This window comes from Eretmochelys imbricata, chromosome 1 (genome assembly GCF_965152235.1).
Source record: "Eretmochelys imbricata isolate rEreImb1 chromosome 1, rEreImb1.hap1, whole genome shotgun sequence".
In the NCBI taxonomy this organism is placed as follows: Eukaryota; Metazoa; Chordata; order Testudines; family Cheloniidae; genus Eretmochelys; species Eretmochelys imbricata.
The window spans coordinates 233,923,222-233,945,732 of NC_135572.1; the positions used below are offsets into that span (position 1 = coordinate 233,923,222).

At 39.0% G+C, this 22,511-nt stretch overlaps 1 protein-coding gene across 2 annotated transcripts in view; it reads left to right on the forward strand.

Annotated features, from left to right (window-relative positions):
• The window catches only part of WNT7B (Wnt family member 7B), a 128,162-nt gene extending 118,734 nt beyond the window's left edge, over positions 1-9,428 (forward strand). For both annotated transcript variants that reach the window (XM_077807437.1, XM_077807436.1), the window contains exon 4: positions 8,949-9,428. In XM_077807437.1, coding sequence (XP_077663563.1) covers positions 8,949-9,428 — 480 coding nt within the window. The remainder of the gene's footprint in view (positions 1-8,948) is intronic.
• The last annotated feature ends 13,083 nt before the right edge of the window (positions 9,429-22,511 follow it).

Below are 22,511 nucleotides of genomic sequence, written 5' to 3' on the forward strand. Positions count from 1 at the left end.
TTCAGGAAAATACATTTGCACTAGTATTTGTGAGGATTTCACTTTCTGCAAACATTCTCGCAAACCCAAAAGGTATCACTTGCATGACTGGTTGTGGACAATGTTTAAAAAGGGTTATGAATATTGTCAAAGTGGTTTAGTTCAAATGAATGTTCGTAAATACTGTTTTAGGATTCACTCCCTTTTTCAGGAGATTCTTCAATAAAAATTTGTACCTATATGTTTTTATTTTAATAGTTAATGTAGCATATAATTTTAAAACAACTAGAGATAAACTGAAGAGGTTTGGATCTTTTAAATTAAATTAATTAATTAAAACAATTTTTTAATTTGAACCACTAAACTTCAGGTAAGGGGACCCGAGAAAAGGTTCTGGGCTTTGGCCTCTCTATAAATAAGATCAGAGTTATGACAACGAGATGAATGTTCAAGGTTGAACTGTGCAAAGCTTGGTGATTTTGGTTCACAGAGGGTTCAGAGATCATTTGGGGTTTATGCCCTGGACATTCTTTGTTCAGGGTTTGACTCAAGTCAAAGCAAAACTCAGTCCATATGGATGAGTTTTATTTGTCTTGTGAAACCACTGAATTTCCCATGTTTTCAACCTGAAATAAAAGATCCCTTCTGGGAACCCAGCGGGAGAGGTAAGAGGGTAAATTTGAAGTCTGGCCTATAATCACCTGACACTTGGCCCTTGTTTGGGAAGCTGGGTGAACCTGGCCTGAGTTTTGAACTTGTAACAAGTCTGAAACCAAGCAAATTTTGCCCACTTGCAGATTTCTTTCACATGGCCCCAATTCACAGTAATGTCAGAAATAAAATAGCGTACTTATCACTGGCCTCCTGCTTAGTGCAGAAATGTAACACTGAATCTTAACCCCCTTGGACTTTTGGGAAGCTAGATCCATCTCTACTTGATTGTTCTGGACGGCAACATGGAATAGAATCAATCCCTCTCAAAGTTTGGAGGAAGCCTGGATATGATCTTCATGGCTCAAGCGCTTACCTATTAAGAACCAATATGAGTACAACCGTCCCTTGCCCTGAACATGAGTAGAAGACAAGTAATACAAGACGTAATCTGTTATGTCACTTATCTTCTCTGCCTTCAGAATTTGCCAACTATGAACTCCATTCTCTGTAGCTCTGTCAGATAAATGGAATGGCTGTCTGGGTAGTGGTACGGCTACCTACCACAGAATCATTGTGAAGGAAAGGGTGTAAGGAATCCCTTCCCCACCTACAGCCTGATCCAGCCCCTCACTGAATTCAATGAAAACACTCTCATTGAGTGCAATAGGCTTTGGATCAGGACCTAGGACTCCATCATTTGGATGGCTGCATTCCTGCGGAGGCTGGTTAACATTTTAGGCCCCAGAGGCAGCATTGAGAAGAATGAAGTCCACACATGAGTGGTGCACCCGATGAAGTGAGCTGTAGTTCACAAAAGCTTATGCTCAAATAAATTTGTTAGTCTCTAAGGTGCCACAAGTACTCCTTTTCTTTTTACGTGAGTGGAGTCTTCCAAGAATGCTTCCAACTCCCCTGATGGAGTGACACACCTGCTTTCATATATAGCTAAATGGCTCTGGCTCCCATAACCATAGTAGAGCCTATAATATTTTGCTAATAGGATAGCCCTTGAAAGAGGCAGATATTTGGGCTTTTCAGGATTTTGGTTTTTTAGCTGGACTCTTCTAATTGCTCTGCGTTGCACTTCCAAGTATTGTTCAAACTAATAGCAAGTTTGTGAATTTTCTTATTCAAGACAAAGTTGACATCAGTGCAGTTTGGAAGAAATAGATACCTAGGACTGTTGATGAAATAATAATTTGCTACTGATGGAAGACCTGAGCTCTGCTATAACACAGCACGGAGGTGGCTACAATACTGAAGTACCTAACTTCAGTGTAATTTTTGAAATGACTGCTATAGATCAGAACGATCTGAACCCCTCCTGCCCCTACCTCCCAAACTGTACCTGGAAGTCTAATGCAAATGTTACTGTGAAAGGCTGGAAATCATTAAAAGCCTTGGTGCAAATCTAAGCGGTTACAAAAGTCGTTTGTGGACAAAACTTTGATATAACAACTAAAAATTAAATGTTGATAAAATCCAGTAAACTTCTGATGCCATTTTATGAGAGATGCAGCTTTCTACTATGTATTTTAGGAAGTAGCTGTATTATGGAATTCAGGAAGAGTAACCTCTAGGAACATGTGTCATTAATCTTAACTTTTTGTTAAAAGGTCAAAACAATGACCAACTCTCACGGTACATCTCAATTAGAAAATAGGAAAGGAAGATCAATTGGTAACAGATCACTGCTTCTACTAGACAGATGAAAATAAATGTTTCCAACAGCTTATCAATCAATTACATTCTTACTAGATAGTCACTGTGGTTATGTGGAGAAAATATTGAGCTATTTTTTTTCTTCCAGAAACACACACTAACACTGAATGCCAGAAGCTCCATCCCAAAATTTAATCTTTTGTAATGTCAATAGGTTTTCTTCTGAATGCCTGGAAGATGACATCTTATTTTATACTTGAAAGAATGAGTGTGGAGGGACAAAAAATGTTCAGTGTCTCTTTAAAACAGATTATTCAATTATTTGGGACATTTTTGTATAAATGACAACTATTTCTCACAGCTCCTGGCACCACAGAACTGTGGTGCTGGGAGGGGTTTTGGCTGACATGATTTGGCTGTGGCACAGCTGACGAGTATTTGTTAGTTATTATTTAGAATATATAGTATCTAAAGAAACAATTTTAACATGAAGTGTTACCTCAGGACAAGAATACCTCATGTTAGGTGTAATGTTTATGTCCCAAAATAGAAGACCCAGTCCTGCAAGGTGCTATTCCTGAGATATGCAAAGTACTCTCAATTCCCAGTGTTTTCAGTGAGAGCTGAGAGCGCCAAGCAGTTCCCAGAAAAGCATTCAAGATAAAATTTTCAATAGTGCATAAGTGACTTAGGAACCTAAATCCATTTTCAAAAATGATTTAAGGCACTTAGGAGTTTAAGGGACTTCGGTTCCTAACACACTTCTGAAAGTGGGACTTCGGTTCCTAATTACTTAGGTTCTTTTGAAAATTTTACCCTCAATGACTTATAGAATTGGGTCCATCATTTGAGGATACATTTTTTCCCCTATAGGAGTCAAACTATGTCACTAGACATCCATTTTGAATAGATTTGTGAAGGAAAAAGGCTTCGGTAATTCTTCTTAGTAGCTTATTTCCCCCACTCAGATTCATCTGCAGAAAGATATAAATCCAACTTTCAAAAGGTTCAGAGTTACAACTTGGACGGTCAGATGGACAGCTAAAGCTTATCCATATTTACATAACATAAGTGTAATTTCTTGAGTGTATTTCTTGAGTCTGAAAACCTTGGCTCAGAATCTCTTGAAGAGGAGTTCTTTTGCTTTAATTAGATGGAAATATAGCTTCCTGCCCAGTGTTTTGGCCATTTTCCTTGGAACCAGAAGAGGAAAAACATAGGGGGGAAAAAAACAATTATTTCAGAACTTATAAAAACATTCAGTTCTAGAAACTGACAAAGGTTTGTGGGGGTTCAGTTTTAGTATTTATACCCATACCTACTATACAGTGTATGTAGTGTACACACATCATACATATAATATGGTCATTATTTCCTGGGATTGTGGTTTATAGTCAAAATAATAGAACAGACTCCCAAACAATATTTTAAAAACAGTTTATTTTTACTTAAATTTTTAGTCAAAAGATTAAAAAAAAATCAACCAGCTGTATAGGTGATTGAAATATAACACACACAAAATGTAATGAAAAACTTCAAACAGATTTTTGTGTGCATGTGTGTATGCGGCGGGGAGGGGGGGAGGAGTTCCCCCTCAAAATTTGAATTTTCTAGAAATAAGTCATTGAAAAATTGAATTTCAGAAAATTTTGGTTCGTTTCATTGCTCAAAGCTGAAATATATTTTCCCTCAGAAGGTATTTTCTGTTTACCTGCTGGGGAAGCTCTCCAGGAGAGGCCAATCTGCAAGGACAGGAAACAGTTGTAGGATCTCGTGGATAAGGCTCTATGGCCCATCCTTCTATGGCCCTGGCAAGAACAGCCCTTGTTTGATGGGCAATAGTTTTTGTACCCCACTCTTATTTCCCCCACTAAACAGGAAACTTTGGGTGAGGGGAGGGAGGAATGGACCATCTTCACCAGGAAGTCTTGTTGGGTATAGGGTAGAGATAGTGGACTGGATTTTATATTCTTCCATACCACAAAATATAAGTATTGTTTGGCTGGGAGATGAAGGTTCAGGACAGCTCTGCTTCTGACTGGAGAAACATTAGGAACAACCGTCAGGCTGAAATACTCATATTTTTCATGCTGATGCCAGAATATATGAGACATGACATAGACCATTACCCTGCTTACATATGCTATTTTCAGTCCTGTGACCTGCTATTAACAAACAAAATGTTACGGGCCTCAAGTTATCACCATACAGCAGTAACCCATTGCACCATACTACAACCTCTCTCTAATCATCTCATGGATGCTCCTTGAGACTGGCAATCTGATGGCATTACTATATCCAGACCTGTTCAGAGATAAAGTTATAAATAGTGCCCATTCCTACCTCATAAGTAATAGGCTTTAATGGCCCCATCCTCTCCAGTCTCAGGGGAAGCGATGATATACTAGTATATGGAATCAGAATCCATCTCTCTCCGGATGAGTACTACCAAAGGCAAGAGTCGATCTCTTTTTGATAGAAAAGCTGTTTGAGTTTTCTATTTCTTTTGATACTGCAGTTAAAATTAATATGGGTTTTGTTACATTCAACATCTGGTCCAAAAATGTGCATTGCCACCAAGGAAAACACAAACCAGGAAGGCCAAGCCAAAACACACACACACACAAAATATGACTATTGTTTTTCATATTTTATCCAGATAGGATTTTTAATAGGTACAGAAACTGTATCTGATATAATGCACTTGGGCCTAGATTTGAAATTTACAAAATGGGTTTTGTAAATGCTGGGGCGGGGGGGAGGGTGTTGCATTTTATTTTGGTTTTTATTCATTCAGAAAATAATTCTCTCTCTAAGGCTTCTCTACTTGACTTGAGGAGGGCAACACTCAAAATTGCATTTTAGTATATTATTGAAATTGGTGCAAAATCTCTGGAATAAAAACCTTTCCCATTATATTTCACAATTCATGTCATAAAATAGCAGTACTATTTAGAAAATTTTACTTGGCAAGACCCTACTGGGGCTGGGGTGGGACTGCCCATAGAAAGTGGATCTAAAGAATGTTCTAATATTAGTCTGAGGCAGCAAGTCAAGTGATGGGAATTTGGTTTGGGAAGTAGATCTTGCTGTAAACTATTCAAGGTTAGATATGAGGCCCTGACATATGACAAATGGAATTTTTGAAGGAGAGAGTCACGCAAGCTAATGATTTTTAATCTTTAATCAGGTACCCAACCTGGCAGGGTGTGTTAAATCTTAGTAAATAAGTACCTTTAAGGTTCAGGGTCAGAGCTACAATGGGAGTTTTGCTGAGACAAACCAAATCAGAGGGAAAAATAGGAAGAGAAACATCAGTTTCTCTTCAGTCACAACAGTGAGTACACTGGGCCAAGGTCTGCCCCCTTTGCTCATGTTTGGTAGTACATTACGTTCCAAGTTGGAAGTCAGTGAGGATACTCAAGCAGTAAGGTACTACTCAGCATATGCAAAGGTGAGAATTGGGCTCTTAATGAATATGAATACTGAACACAAGCCACCTGGGGAAAGGGAAGAAATATTATTTTGGTTGAGCCTTAGGCTCCCTGGCTTCCAATTTTGTGGGCAAAGTTTTGCACCCAAAAATAACTGTGTGCACACATTACAGCATTTAGCAATTTAACTACCTGATCATTGGGCCTAAACACAGTGTCGAAACCCCAAACATTCAAAAAGCATGAGCCAGCATCCCCTCCCCCAAAAGCATGAAATTAGCTTCAAAATAATGAATACATACATTTTGGGTTCTTCTGGGCTTTCAAGCCTTTAGAGTTACATTTTCAAGTTTTCTCCACAATCATAAGGACTAGAAACTATTTTTTAAAGGAAAGCTGAGATTCTTGTATAACTACATTACTCCAGAACCTGGGGCTCAAGTAAAACACCAAATATTGCAAGAACAATGATAAAATGGCAAGAGTTAGCACCACTGTGCACATCAGGCGGCTAGCTGTATAAATAATGTTGTCTGAGTCCAGCATGTCAAAAAGATCACCTAAAGCTCTGGACTGAGGACATGGGTCAACAACTCCCCTCTTCAGGCACCATGGAACTTTCTACCATAATGGTAAAACTCATCTGTGTGAGAGAAAGAATTTTCCTGAGTGCAGGTCTGAGACCATGACACAAACTCTCACAGGAACTCAGAATACTGGCAAATCTCACCACCTTCTGCTCCAAGTGCAAGGTGCACTTTGTGTACCTTGCTTTCTCCAATATAGCAGCATGTACATTTAAAAGCAAAACAAACAGATAATTGTCCCCCTGGGGAGAGAACAAGAGAGAGAACGAATCATTGTGACAGATGTTAGATGTTTACTACATTGACCTAAGGTGAGGGTGGTATACAATCTATATAGAATAGAATAGGAGTACCATTTCTGTCCACAGTTTATGTATGATTTTTGCTGCTGGGTTATTGCTAATGACTGTGAATATGTTGATTAATGGTTGAAGCTGGGATTCAGGAGTGATCTGTTTTCTGGTTTCATATTTAGGAATTGTCACCAGTGCTTACAGCAGAGATAGGTGCTCCTTTTTAATGGATGTGTGTATATATCTAAACGATAATAGATTATTTGTAAGTACAAAATGTATACAATAAAATTGGAGTCAGGATTGAGGGCCTTTGAAAAAAAAATCAGGCCCTTTATATTTATATAGTGCTTTTCGTTTGGAAAGATCCCAAAACACATCACAAAACATGTACGTCCAGCACTGATGAAGAGCTGATGCCTCTAGGAGAGAGGGGGCAGGCACTCAGGTCTGTGCAGGGCACACTGTCCAACAGTCAAGGGGTAAAAAGAGAAGTTTTGGCCAAGGACACCAGCAAAACCCCTCCCCTTGCCCTAAGAATGCAATGTCCACACAAAGCAGACTGGAGCCCAGGGCTGGAAGAACCTCTAGCCTAACGCAGTGAACTGCTTGGAAATCGGCTTTATCTACATCAGAAGAATGAAGGGCTAACTTGACAGTGACTCAATCTGAGCCTGGTTCCTTAGGCTCCTTGAAGCCAGCCTTAGGTATTTTTGAACCAGATACTTAGCCCGCTTGTGCTTGCTACGATATGTTGGCAGAAGAGAAGCAAAGCTAGATACTCTCTTTAATAATGAAACCCCAGAAATTTGGAAAAAGAAAACATACAATTTAAGTGAAACTCAAACAACTCAGGAGGGTGCCCTCTATTTGCAGGGCTAACCAAAGTTCTACTGCATTTATTTTAAGGCCTTTATTCTTAAGCAGTAAGCACTTTTTGCTTCCCCTCTGATTCATTATGCTATTGTACTCAGATTTCGGGCCTTTTATCCTCTGCCCATTTCAATCATGGTCTGGGATCTGCTGTGAAACCACTGAAGGAGATGGGCTGCACTAGTGCTTCAGTGGAACTTGGAAGCTCATATTTCTTGACTATCATCCTTGCTGCATACATACAAGGGAGAAAGATTGGTTTATTTTATTATTAGGTCTAGATTTTCATGAAAAGTTGATGACGACTGTGGGACAGATTGTGGCTGGGTTTGCACCAAGGATTGAAGGGGAATATGTGAGTAGAATTGTTGGGAGCATAATGGCCTCTGTGGGCCGCAACCCTGCACCAGGTGTGGGGAGCAGCTCCACATCTGCTCTCTCTATTTCCCCTCCCCCCCCCCCCCCCCCCAAAAAAGAGCTGTGTAGTGTATAGCTCTGCTGGTTCACTGAGGGAAGTATCTTGTGTCACATACATACCAGGCAAAGGGTACTCGGACTGCAGAGCAGGGTGAACTTAGGAGGCCAAATGTGTCCGACAGTCACAATCTGCCTTTGGGTTTGCTCCAGGGATGGCACAAGAACATGCGGCCTTTTGCTTGGGGCTTGTGGGAAAGCCAGAACTGAGACCTGGATAGGTTTCCAAGCACATGGGGCCACAATCCTGGATTGGAACCTTCAGGCACTAATGCAACATAAGTATTAACTAATAATAAAAATAACATTTCTGTTTATCCTTGTGTTTGACTCTTAGCTTCACAGGACCCTTTGTGGATCTCACTTCGCATGGTGCAAGGACCATGTTTATGGGCAGCCATTGCCTGGTCTCAGGCTAGATCAATTGAGCGTGATAGGGGTTTGGTTGGTCAGTAGGTAGATATCTAATATAGTTTGATGTTTTAAGTATGTAATGAGCAGAGAGGCCATGGCAACTACACATAAATTATTCAATGACTATCAGAGCTGATCAAAATATATTAAAAATCCTATTTTGTTTAACCTTTTTGAAAAAATGTAATCAACATTTCAAAACTCAATTACATTTTTTTCTTTTATTATTTTCCATTTTCAAAATAAGATTTTGAAATGAATTTTTTGGTCAGTATCGCCACATGATAGGTTCTCTCCTCCCCCACAAAAAAGCCCATCTTGATTTCAAAATTTAAAAAATTACTTTCAAAATTTTATTTGAAAGCAGAAAAAAACATTTTTCTGATAAAATTTCTTATAATAAATATCACAAAATCTTTTTAAAAACAAGTTTTTGTGGCAAACAAAAGAATATTTATTAAAAATGCATAGAAAAATTTTCAACCAGCTTTTATAAATATTAATTATAAACAGTGTGATTTAGTCAAATTTAAATATAGTTTTTTCTCCAAAAATAATATGTATATATGCACATACAGGTTCTTGAAGAGCGAATGAAATTGGAATGCAAGTGTCACGGTGTTTCAGGTTCCTGTACAACTAAGACCTGCTGGACCACACTTCCTAAATTCAGAGAGATTGGATATATTTTGAAAGAAAAGTATAATGCTGCAGTACAAGTGGAGGTGGTACGGGCCAGTCGGCTACGACAGCCAACCTTCCTGAAAATCAAGCAGATCAGGAGTTATCAGAAACCAATGGAAACAGATCTGGTGTATATCGAAAAGTCGCCCAACTACTGTGAGGAAGATGCTTCCACAGGGAGCGTTGGTACCCAGGGACGACTCTGTAACCGTACATCTCCTAATGCAGACGGGTGTGACATGATGTGCTGTGGAAGGGGTTACAACACACACCAGTACACGAAAGTGTGGCAGTGTAATTGCAAATTCCACTGGTGCTGCTTTGTGAAGTGCAACACGTGCAGTGAGCGGACAGAGGTGTTCACCTGCAAATAGTGGCCTCTGATGAAATAAACAGAACAAATCACCACAAGTGAAGAAAGTGGAGAATGACAGACAACTACAGCATCATTTTGCACATCTACTTTTCTTTGGGAAAAGAAATCTCTCCCCACCACTTATACTTCTAAGGATGATGCATTTTGGGCTGGCTGGCCGTTGGGACTGCAATGGAAATAAGGGCAACAGGATTAAGGTGACGTTGACAAACACATGCAACTTTTTCTTTTGTTTGTTTTTTACTGCAATTTGGGTGTTGTAGAGTTTTCCGATTAGATTTTTAAGTTATACCTATCAGAGAAGCTGACTGAATTATAGATCCCAGGAGGGTTAAAGAAAAGACACTTTTTTCATATTTTACAAAAAAAAAACAAACCCTGTGCAAATAAGACTTTTTTTTTTAAAAAAAAAAGACAATGAAACTTTCACAAAAAAAAAAAAAACAGCCGTATTGCTGCAAAAATATTAATTCCAAAAAAAGCAGGTATATCAAAAACTAAGACTAATAGTGAGGCAAAAATATTAAAACGGAAAAACTCCACTATCACTTTGAAAAATAAAGTCTGCAAAATTACGTCAGCTGCCAGTGACACTGGAACTCTATGAATGAACATTACAAATTATTATTTATGTTTTTAATAGTATCAAAAAATTCTAAGCACTAACGGGTAGCTATGTCTTAATTCTGTACTAAATGTAAGCTTATTGGAACTCTGACTTTATGATTTTTGTATTTGGTTCTCCCTAAGTTCTTCAATGCTACTGATCTATTGTCACTCCACTACTAGAGAGTTCAATTACTGTAGGCCTTAAGCAATGATCAGAATTGAGCAATAAGATCATGCAAAACTGTGGTTACAAATGCTTGATACAGTGGTTTCCTGCCCATCCCCAAATAAGAACTAGCATTAAGATTCAGAGGTGAGGCAGAGAGCACCTATTTTCATCTTGGCATGGGTAGTTTTAAGGCACAAAGACATGCTTCAACAGGTATTAAAGGTTTTGCTTTGAAGAGAAATGTCATAGCAGGATCTTTCAAGCAAGTACACTTTCTTTGTAAGAGTTACAACATCCTAATAATTCCCAGCACAAACTTGCCCATTACTAATATTGTGAAAGAGCTTATACTCACCCTAAGCTAGGAAATTAATAAAATACAGTAGCTGAACTCCATGTTGCTACAATCTCTGGTTCATGATGGCTTCATTAGCGTACCACACAAAGCTAATAAACGGCAGATGGGTTAGTCTGGGTTACTTTTTAAATGTCATCGTTTTTCTAAAGCTGGCAACAGTATGTTACCCCCTCTCCCCCGTAAATATTTGGAATGTTAAGAAAGAAGTTGAACCTTTATACCTCTGTTCAACTCCAACTCACATTCCCTTTTCCCCACAAGGACTAATTTTTTAAAATCTCTATTCAGATTAGTATTGTAAATCATAGCAAATTTAACTACAAGAGCCAGATATGCCCAGCTGCAATAAAACTGCTCCCATAAACACACAGCAAGTGTAATTTGTAGCAAATGCCACTATCTGGCTGGCAGGAAACATGGATTAAATATTATCTAGTTACTGTAATCTGGACATTCAGTTTTGTTTTTCAAAGAGTCATCTATGAATTATTCCTAAACTTTTGGGCCTACATTTTCAAAAGTGACCAGTGATTTTGAGTATGGACTTGAGACCCTGAAAGGGATGTGACTTTCAAGTGTTGAGCACTCATCCTCTGAAATTCAGGCCCCTTTAAATAGTCTCCAGTGGAGCACCCAGAAATTGAGGCACACAAAATCACTTATGAAAATCCCAGCCCATGGTCTAAATCCAGCTCTTGAATAAATGAGCACAACTCCATTGAAGTGGCTGCCCCCAGTTATGCCAGAACCATGCCATACTATTTAACATCCCTTTTGATTCATGGGTATTGTTGTTGAACAATAATTATATACTGTACTTTCAGCTCATTCTTGACAAGAAGCAAATAAAGCTCCCATGCACAGTAATGCACAGTCATATGGTACTACATACTGTAAATATATTAGAATAGTATTTGTTAAGTACAATTGAGGAATCCAATTAAGTTATATTATTGTATATCGTTTAAATGTCTATAGAGTATTTTAAATTATTGTGAACTACACTGAGTAAAAAAAAAAATTATATATTATAAACACCAGCCACCCCAAAAAGTGGACCAAAATGACACTTTCTCACCCACCCCCTATTTTAAATAGCTACTTCGGCTATTCTTCACGTTGGATGTTTCTACTGTGGATTTGACTTCCAGAACATAACGTGTCAGATCATCCTATAAAAGTTTTGCTCATTTGGGGTGGGGTGTCCAGAAAGGTACTATATAGCACAAAGCAGGGGCTGACCACAACAACACATCGACTTTGCTCTATGTACAGAATAAAAAACAGTTTAAGTGTGTTTTGGTCAGAAAGCACCATTGCCCATACTGAACTGAAACACACACAAAATGACATCAAACCTATTAAGAAAGGCGTTCACATAAGCAAACAGCTTACGAATAACTTTTCTTGGGGAAAAAAAAGTACTTCAATGTCAAACAGCTGTGACAATAGGAGGTTTGAATGCTCCCAGCGACACAACATGGTTTACAGTAATTTGCAATGGCAGAGCTCAGAATACTGTATGTTATTAAAGAATTTTAAGAACAAAGTTTAATTTGTTTACTACATTAATGTTGTATAGCAAACAAAAAACAAAACATGAAACATTTCTATTAAAACGTAACTCTCCCCCCTTCTAGCCCCTCTCTTCTTTTGTTTTTGTTAACTGATCAACTCTTTTTAAAAATATGACACTTAAAAACTTGCGCAATAACCATTTGGGTTAAAGCCTCCTTTTGAACGGTATGCTGTATACCTCCCAAGTGTACAGCAGCTGTATGTGTGTGGGTCAAGATATTAACGGAAGGTCCCTGCATTAATATAGTCCAGAGTCCTCTATGTATACTGTAGATGAGTGAACATGGGAGGATAATGAAGAACATACAAGCAGTCTGTGGACTTTGTAGGTCTTGACAGAACAGAGGACTTCCAGTTAACAGGACTATTCACACGCTTAAAGTTACATACATGTTTAAGTACCTTGCTGAATCAGGACCTAAGAAAAACTTTTATAACATTAAACACTTTGGTTAGAGGAGAAATAATCTTCTCAATATGTATGCCATTAGTATCTTTCTGTCTAAATCTAGACAATATGATTTGTTGTAATATTTAAGATCTCTAACGAGATATATAGCCAAAGTCTGTGTAAACTAAACCCAGAGTAATTTCATTGAAACAAATTAATTTACTTTGGGTTTACACTAGGGTAAATGTGAGCAGAATTTTGCCCACAGATACCAGAGAGAATACTGCACCGTTTAACTACATCATGAGAAACTTATTAACAGAGTTGTATGAAAATTTCATAGTAAATTATAATAATTACATTTCTACAACAAATCTGGAGAGTACGTGAATCTCATCAAAGGTTTTGTAAATCTTTTAACAAACCTAAAACAAGTTGTGAGTGGAAGCTACTGGAAGCCATATGGTTCCAACCACATTTTACTGTGAATTTGGTCAAGCCTAAAACACAAAATAATATTGGGGATGGGATGACAGTCAACGGAATAAAAAATGCTCCCCTTATACTTCGCTTCCCTTGGAAATAACTTGATTTTATGTATTCCTTTTGGTCATGGAGAAAAGATATCAGTGCTTCAATTCTTGAGAACTGAAATCTCTGAGATCCACAGAAATCTGCTTCTCCGAAGCTTGAAACAATTAGCAAACATGACACTTGTCACAGCTGGACAGGATGACTGCCCATTCCGCTTTTGATCATTAAGAGGTATTTATTGTAATGACAGTGCCCAGAATGAACTTGGAACTGTAAGTATAGGAGCAAACACCCAGCATTCTTTTGTCAGAATCACAGCAATAAAAGAGGATGCAGCGTATATACACAATCCAACTATTGCCAGGGGCAAACATGGAAGTACAAGAGGGAGAAAGTTGTTGTACCATATTGGAAGTTCAAGGTTTTGATTTTGCCAGACATTTACTGCATACAGAACACACACAGGGCACACAGAACTTCAAATGCAGATTTTCTTCCTCAACTGCAAGCCCCTGTTTGCATTTTTGCAAACTCAGAATGCTTCCATTTCAAAACACGGACATACACAAAATTGGCAAGTATTTTCCTTTTGGTGTTTGAACTGGTGTCAAGAAACTGGAAGGGTCTCTTACTGACATGGGACGATGGCATTGGGACTTTTTTTTGGAAAGAATGAAATGAATAAAAGAATGTATGCGTTCATTTTGCAAAGTTGATTTGCAAAGTTGGCCATTTGTGGATGGATTTGTGCAGGAAATGGCCCACCTTGATTATCATGCACATTGTGTAGAGAGTTGTCACTTTGGATGGGCTATTACCAGCAGGAGAGTGAGTTTGTGTGTGGGGGGGTGGAGGGTGAGAAAACCTGGATTTGTGCTGGAAATGGCCCAACTTGATGATCACTTTAGATAAGCTATTACCAGCAGGACAGTGGGGTGGGAGGAGGTATTGTTTCATGATCTCTGTGTGTATATAAAGTCTGCTGCAGTTTCCACGGTATGCATCCGATGAAGTGAGCTGTAGCTCACGAAAGCTCATGCTCAAATAAATTGGTTAGTCTCTAAGGTGCCACAAGTACTCCTTTTCTTTTTGCGAATACAGACTAACATGGCTGTTACTCTGAAACCAGATTGTTAAAATCCCTACTGTTAAAGACCCAGACATCAGCTACATCCAGTAACCTGCATGGGCTGTAGCCTGCCATTGGATTTTAGGTTGGCCTATAACCCAAACATGTTAAAATGATGGTATGTTATTAAGACTTAGACTTGTTTCTTAATGAATTATTTTTACACCAGAATGTTGACATTAATGATACTCAATAGTCACAGAGAGGGTTTAAGGGCCTTGTTGTGGCTCTTACATTGTGAAAAAGGGAACCTCAGAAATGACAGTTATATCCCCACTACAGACTTCCATGGGATGATGCGACAATCATAGAATCATAGAATATCAGGGTTGGAAGGGACCTCAGGAGGTCATCTCATCCAACCCCTTGCTCAAAGCAGGACCAATCCCCAACTAAATAATCCCAGCCAGGGCTTTGTCAAACCTGACCTTAAAAATATCTAAGGAAGGAGATTCCACCACCTCCCTAGGTAACGCATTCCAGTGCTTCACCACCCTCCTAGTGAAAAAGATTTTCCTAATATCCAATCTAAACCTCCACCACTGCAACTTGAGACCATTACTCCTTGTTCTGTCATCAGCTACCACTGAGAACAGTCTAGATCCATCCTCTTTGGAACCCCCTTTTAGGTAGTTGAAAGCAGCTAACAAATCCCCCTCATTCTTCTCTTCCGCAGACTAAGCAATCCCAGTTCCCTCAGCCTCTCCTCATAAGTCATGTGTTCCAGTCCCCTAATAATTTTTGTAGCCCTCCGCTGGACATTTTCCAATTTTTCCACATCCTTCTTGTAGTGTGGGGTCCAAAACTGGACACAGTACTCCAGATGAGGCCTCACCAATGTCGAATAGAGGGGATTATTCATAAAGGAGATTATTCTCCATTCTACAGATATTCAGAGGAATTTCCATAGCACTGTAATTTCTGAAGAACCCTATTGGTGTGTCCCTTTTAAATCCTATGGGACTTTCCTATAAGGTCATCCCTTACTGCTTTTCATTCCAACTGCTAGGAACCAAATTATGCCTGCCCCTGGGCAGGAGTGCTATAACACAGTACCTAACGCTTACATAGCGCCTTTCATCTGTAGAGCCCACAGCATTTTACAAAGGAGGCCAATATCATTATTCCCATTTAACAGGTGAGGAAACTGAAGATAAAAAATGGCTCTCTGAACCCTCTCCCCCCATCCAGTTTACTTGCAGAGGAGGAGGATGCATAATTTAGTGCTAAAGTGACTTGCTTGGGACCCAAGCAGGAGTCAGTGTGAGAGCTAGGACTAGAATTCAAAGCTCAGACCCACTTACTGTGGTTATTGAAAAGCATGATGCCAAAAGACCTGCTATAAATTTATTGTCCAGTGCAGTAAACCCCATCTTCCTTAGCTTTCTAAAATCAAATATCAACTATATACCGTGTCCCATTGGCCCATAACAATGCTGTGCGATAGCGTGAACTCTCTTTGTGCCCATTATAAACTTTTCAAAAGATACTTTCACAGTCAGACAATAATCACTAGCTAGATATAATGTATTTCATTGCTGTAAATGTACTAACAGAGTGCAATAAATGATTTTTTTTTAATAGGCCAGAAGCAATGCAGCACGACAGGTTTGTCTACCCACCACATTTTGTTCCAACATTTCTGGCACAACAATGCATCTGGTATCAGATACTCTTATGGAGAGTCAAACAGTAGGTTAATGTAAATATCACAGAAATGATGTTTTGTGTTAATATTATGTGATCTAGAATATCTCTTGTTCTTGACCAGGGATGGGGAGTTACTTTCTTGTGCAGTAACAGAGTAGTTTTTTAGTGGTTTTATTTTTCTCCTTGTGGGTGGGGGTGGGAGGAGTGATTAACTGGGTACATGGGTTAATAAAAGGATTTTTCTAGGCTCCTAAAAGAAAAAGAAGCGTGAACCCAAGTGAAAAATATTTGGAGATGGCTCCCTGTGAACTGGTAAGAAAATATGCAATTTGGCAGTTTCAGCTGAATACCTGATCCGAACCACTCCTGAAGGAAGGAGAAGGAATGAGGAAGTGTGTTTGCGGTCACCAGTTTCTCTGTCCCTGACATCCAGTACATAATTACAGGGCTACATTTCAGCTAAGTTAGGACAAATAAACTAACAAGAGTTTTATTCCCCACATGTTTCTTATTCAAGTGTGTTCAGTTATAAATAGTTGGTTCTAATGGTATTTGCTTAGTCAAACAGAGCCTCTCCTAAGTAGCAATAATACACTGTATTCCTACTACAAACCACTGAATAAGATTATCTTATTCTGACTGAAGGGCTCTTTATAGCAACTGCCACCTGCAGTACACTATATTCGCTAATAATTGCTTCCATCCGCACATCTTTATGCTTCCCATAATGATTATGCTAGAGTCAGCACAGTACCTAGTCATATTCTAATTTTCATCTCCACAACATATTGCATCATTTACTTATTCTGTGCTCAACATGCCTGTGGGGTAGTTATTATTCCCAACGTTAGAAATGGAAAAGCTGAAGCACGAGGAGTTAGGATTCAGATTATAGCACAGGAGTTCTTGGTTCCCAAGCACTTTACTCATACCATAAGGCCTGGGTTAACTTCTGCCTGCAGATACACACACTGGGCTCCCATTGGCTTATCGAGGAGCATGACCATTTTAGAGGTATCTCAGAGATTTGAGCCAACCTTCAATCAGAATGATCTGAAAGAAGCAGCAATGACTCATACACCGAATACCCTAGTGGAGCTGGATAATTATAGCTTAGTTACAGATTTTAAAAACATTTAACATTTAAACAGAACATTTTCTTTTTAAATCACTATTTTTAATCTTTAGGTATTCATTTATTAAATTTTGGGGTCTCCAGTCCTCCCACTCCACTTCCCGCATCTGTAACAAAGTTAACCCTTAATTTGCAGTATCCATCCTAACTCTTGGTACTTTTGCAGACATGGAATAGAATGATTAAAAAGCTGCTTCCGTTCTCCAAATGCCCTTTTGGTAAAAATTACCTGAACCATATACAAGACATAAAGAGCCAACTGTTCACAAGTGTCTCCACATGGCCTCTATTTGTGCATGGACAATTTCTATACGTTATCACTTGAGTCTGCAAGTGACGGAATTTTCATATGTAAAACACAAGTCAGACACAGAAGTGTTAGAATTCATCTCCTCTATGTGCAGGTCAGAGCGCTCACAAAATGTACACGAATGGAAGTCACATTTTTGAAAAACTAGCCCAAAGAGAGCCTTTTTCCAAGGACCTCCACCTGCCCTTTAAAAACTGTGGCTGCAATTTTGTACAGGTAAGCTTTTGCATATAATAATAAGTGGTAGTAATACTGGCAAGAGGCCAAGAGCAAAAGATTGAATCAGAGTATCACAATGATGGTAGGAGGCAATGGTTGCCAAACTGGGTCTTTCCTTTGCTTCAAAAGAGATTTGGTTCTGGTTAGTTCTCATTTTAACTAAACTTGTTTACATGGGCCAAGACTAGAAGACTCACTTTTCTCCAGCTGCTTTTTTTTGCAGCTTCTTCTCTTTTTAGCCATTTCTTCTCCCTTGTACTTAGACCCCTATGTTATAACATCCATGCTCCCACCTGAGAAAAACAAAAAAGGAGCCTGCAAGCACTATTAGCAGGGGTCTCTACAAAATAGTGAGGTGCTTGCCATCAACCCCCAGTTCAGTCAGAAAGGAAATGATCTTAACATTCAAAGATGGATGTCTGCCGAGTAAACACAATGAGTTACCATGAGATTTACTAGGTTGGTTCAGACTTTCAGCTCAAGATTTTTAAAAGATGACCAAGGGATTTAACACAACTTCCATTCAAATCATTGATAGTTGAGAGTCTAAAGGTAAAAATTTCAAAAGTGCTTAAGTGACTTAGGAGCCTAAATACCATATTCAAAAGTGACTTAGGTCCCACTGACTTTCATTTTTGAAAATTTCACTCTAAATAGTCTATTCTGTTTTGAAAATCTCAAACTACAGTTTAAAAAAAAAGGCCAGGTATATTTATCATAATTTCTCCACTGCATCAGCCCTTCTGTAAAAGATCTATATAAAATTGCGATGAACATAAGATCTCTAACACTAATGTCAACAGAGAATCACGGCACAAAAGATAAAGCTTACACACTCACACAGAAAGGAAAAGTTTTTTTAAACACACTTTTGTGAGCTTACATGAAGCTTAAATAAGAAATAAACTGGAAATAACTGAAAATATTGTGCCTAAGAGGAGAAGTAATATCTGTGCTGAATCTGCTCAGAATGCAATCTCAAAAACTCTGGGACCTGTATATGTGCTACTGCCAAGTAACATACCCAATACTAATGTATTCACATACATAACACTTCAAGTGAAAGAGTTTTTCAGTGGGGTCTAGTAGTGTTAGACCCGCAGCAGGGGCATCCCTACAGGATTGGGGATCAGGCAGATAATAAACCTTATTTATTCCACATTCACACCACTTTCATACTGCACCAGAGTCTGGAGATTAGAACGAAATCTTGATGGCCAAGACCGCTGGAGACACACAAAGAGCTTCCTGTTCTTGCGCTGGTTAGTTGCAGCAGAAGTTGAGCAGCTGGGGCCTTCTCTATCATGGCACTGGTGCAGTGTAACGTAAGTGGAGTGGACAGGAAAATCCAGCCCTTAATGTTTCATCTTGATAATAGACCCTGTCCTTTCTGTTTTCCTGACTATGACTTCCTATATCCTCCTCATATCTTCCTCTAGTCTTCTGTATCCCTACCATATGTCTCAGTCCCTCCCGATCCCTCTCCACGCTCCTTCCTGAACTCATGTCCTTCTGTGCTTTTCACTGTCTCCTCCTACTTCTGCACCTGACTTAGCAGCTCAGCCTGCAGTCAGCAGCAGTTTAGATTTATCAACTTTTATTCAAAAATTAATCAACATGAAAACCACCCTGTACAAGTGAAGTCAAAGGCACCACTAATGGGGGATGGAGGGAGGAAAACAAAAAGAAACAAAATAAGACATTTAAAGAACGTTTCTCCAACTTGGCCCCACAGCCCCTACGTAGAGTCAAGACCAAGCCAGTCCAAATAAAAGCCCCAAATGGCAAAAGAACAAGCAAGATGATCAGTTTCCCAGTTTTGCTTTGCTCCTTCGTTCCAGGCCACAAATCTTCCTAACCCTGTTTCCAGGCTGGGCTGGGTGGAATCAGAGGTCAACAGGGAGAGATGGAGAAGTGGAGCATTTCTGTGCCTCCTCTTTATATATCTGCCCTGCTGAATCTACATTTAATCTATTCCCTCCCTACTTCACTGTATGTTCTATCATATGCTCTTTAGATTGTGTACTTTTGTGTTTATTCTCCCCACATAAAAAGCAACAAAACAAAAACCAAAAGAATCCAACCAACCAGCCAGCCATGACTACGTTTAAAGATTATTCTCCTGAGCAGGGGCAACCAAACAACCAAAAAGTGGAGCTTGTAGTCTACTCCATTTTGGATATATGATGAGCCAAAAACACTTTAAGAATATTTTCAAAAAGTCAACTGGGATTAAAAAAATAAAGTATCTAAAATTTTCAGAATAGGAAACTAAACTAAAAAACGAACAGGAGCTAGTGAATGCTGAGGACTTTGGAAATTCAGGCAGGTGTTTTAATATAGAGTTACCAGCCAAACTTTGAGCTCTCTTTTTGAAAATCATCTTTGATAAGTTTAAAACTACTCCCCCCTGCCCAAACTTCCCTGAAAAATTCTATCCAGAGATGACATATGGTATTTGAAATTTCCGAGGGCTGGTTTCTTTTTGTGGAAGGTAGGGAGGGAGTGTATGAAACATCAAGCTTCATAAAAAGTGTGTCAGTGTGGGCTTTTCAGAGTTTGCAAAGCCAGGCCCCATAACAGTCACTATAAAACTAATGTGCTGATACACATCTTTCCCTATATCAGTAGGCACAGTAAGACAGTAACTGAAAATAGCTTTGCTTTCCCCCCCACCCCCTTTTACCAGGCCTAAAACAATTTCTGCATCCCCAGAGAAAACTGGTGACAAGAAGTTTGGATTCTGATTCAGATTCTAAGATTTAGATGGAAAGTTCAGTAAAATCTGAGCAGGACATTGATGTGGCAACATCTGCATGTTGTGGCTCTGACCCATGAGAACACGTGCTGACCAGGGATGGAATACTGGTGGCAGAGATGAGCTCTACCATATTAGGCTCTGCTAACTTGGAGAGAGTTGGTTCATATTTCTTTTTAAAACGTTTGCCCAAACTTGGCAGAAACTTCTTTATTTGCAAGGTCCGGGACAAATAAATGCAGAGTTAAAATGCGCATGTGTTGTAGTGGGAGCACGTTGTTACACATCTTCAACAAAGATTTCAGAATCACTCTGGTACCAAGCAGAGATAAAGTAAACTCATAAAGTTAGCTAACAAAGCAAATACTTCATAGGTAATAGAAGGTTCCAGGAAATCAGTACAAGGGAAATCCATCTACTGCCTTAAACAGAATGGAATTTGTTCTCTTGGAAGGCTGCCTCTAGGTAAACAAAGTTGTCACCATTGAGAAGGAGGAATCGTAGAGGGGAAAGTCCTAACTACCAGCATGCTCCACTATACAGCTAAAAACGCAGACGTAAGGGATTGTGTTTGCACACTCCGGGCAAGAATAAAGGGTTAATTTTCCAAGCTATTTTAATGTACATAACGTAGAGTCCAGAACTAACCAACCATGCCAGTTTATCTAGGATGACTGCCAGAGAACAAATTTAATGCAATGCCTTTCAATTACTCTAAACATTGGATAGAAGGGACAATCATTCTATTTAAATGGCCTTACCTGGAGCGGTCTACATATCTGTTCACTGCCATTAACCATTATGAACATTGGTGTCTGTTAACATAAATTTGTTCACTTGAATTTGCCTGCCTGTTCTATTATGGGTGCTAACCTAGTCAGATTTACTTTAGTAGAGTTTTACAAAATAATTAAAATTGTACAATGAATATTCTCATTCAAATTAATACATGACATAAAATTAATCTCTCCCACCCCAATGAATTTCTACAAATCTTGAAGAATTGGGATTATGATTTAAGCTCTGATCCTGAAATTCCTTGCACATGGGCTGACTGCTATGCCAACACACGGCCCCAGTGACTTCAGGATCAGGTCCTTAGTTAACACATTTTAATTCCTACCCAACGTTGTGCTTGTTGAAGTTGACCGACTTTTGAGAACCGTTTAATCCACGGATTTGTGCCTCTTTCTCTTTGCAAACCATCCACAAGCAGACTAACTTTTGTTTGTTGGTCAAACATTTTCAGGAACTAGTTTATGCAAATCTCTTCCAACCCGTGAGCTGCAACCCTATTGGCTGTGACGGTTTCTTATTTGTTATTCATATGCTGTGATTGGTCACCTAACTTACAGAAGAGGTGACTCCCAAACCCACACAGAGCTAACAGGATGGCCATACTAACACTTCTCACACAAATACTCATGCAACGGTTGTAGCTGACTGAAACAGGGTTTCCACCACACCAGCTAAGAAATTGTGAAGGAGAAGAGCGCTTCTCCCACAAGCCAGGGAAAGCAGGAGGAGCTCTCCCAATGCTTTTAGCAGTGGAGGAAGAGCTTCATTTCTCTCTCTAGCTTCCCCTTCCATTAGCCACTGTCCAAATGTACATACATTCACCTGCCAATGCATATTGACACAAGTATTCCCAACATTTTCACTTTCCACAAAAATTCTTGGAACCAAATTAATAGAAGCCACATTTGTACTGGTAGTAGTTCTTGAAAAGCAAACACCAGGGTTCACAGGCATAGCCAATGTGAATTCATGGTCTCATTCAAACAAATCCTGGCAATTATTTGTTAGTTTTGCAGTATTTGCAAATAAATATATATATATATATATATATATATATATTCTCCTATGGCATAATAATGAGGGGAGGAGCATCATTTAAAAAAAATCACCCTAAGGAGCTTTATAGAACTTCAGTAGAACTACTCAGGTGCTTAAAATTAAGAATATGCTTAAGTCCTTTGCTGCACTGGGGCCAAAGTGTTTAACACCTTACAGAACCAAACCCTTAAACAATACAACAGGAAGCTTACGTTGTCAAAGAGTTCTGCTATCCTTATGGCATTGTCCTCTAAACCTGATCACTATTCAAGTAATTTTTCTATAGATTGCCATATTCCGTACACAGAATACTTAATTCAACTCATGTAGCTTTCTCCACCTTCCTTCAAATTGCAGAATAGGAAAAAAGCCTCTGTGCCTACAGCAGTACTCTCAAGTCTTTCA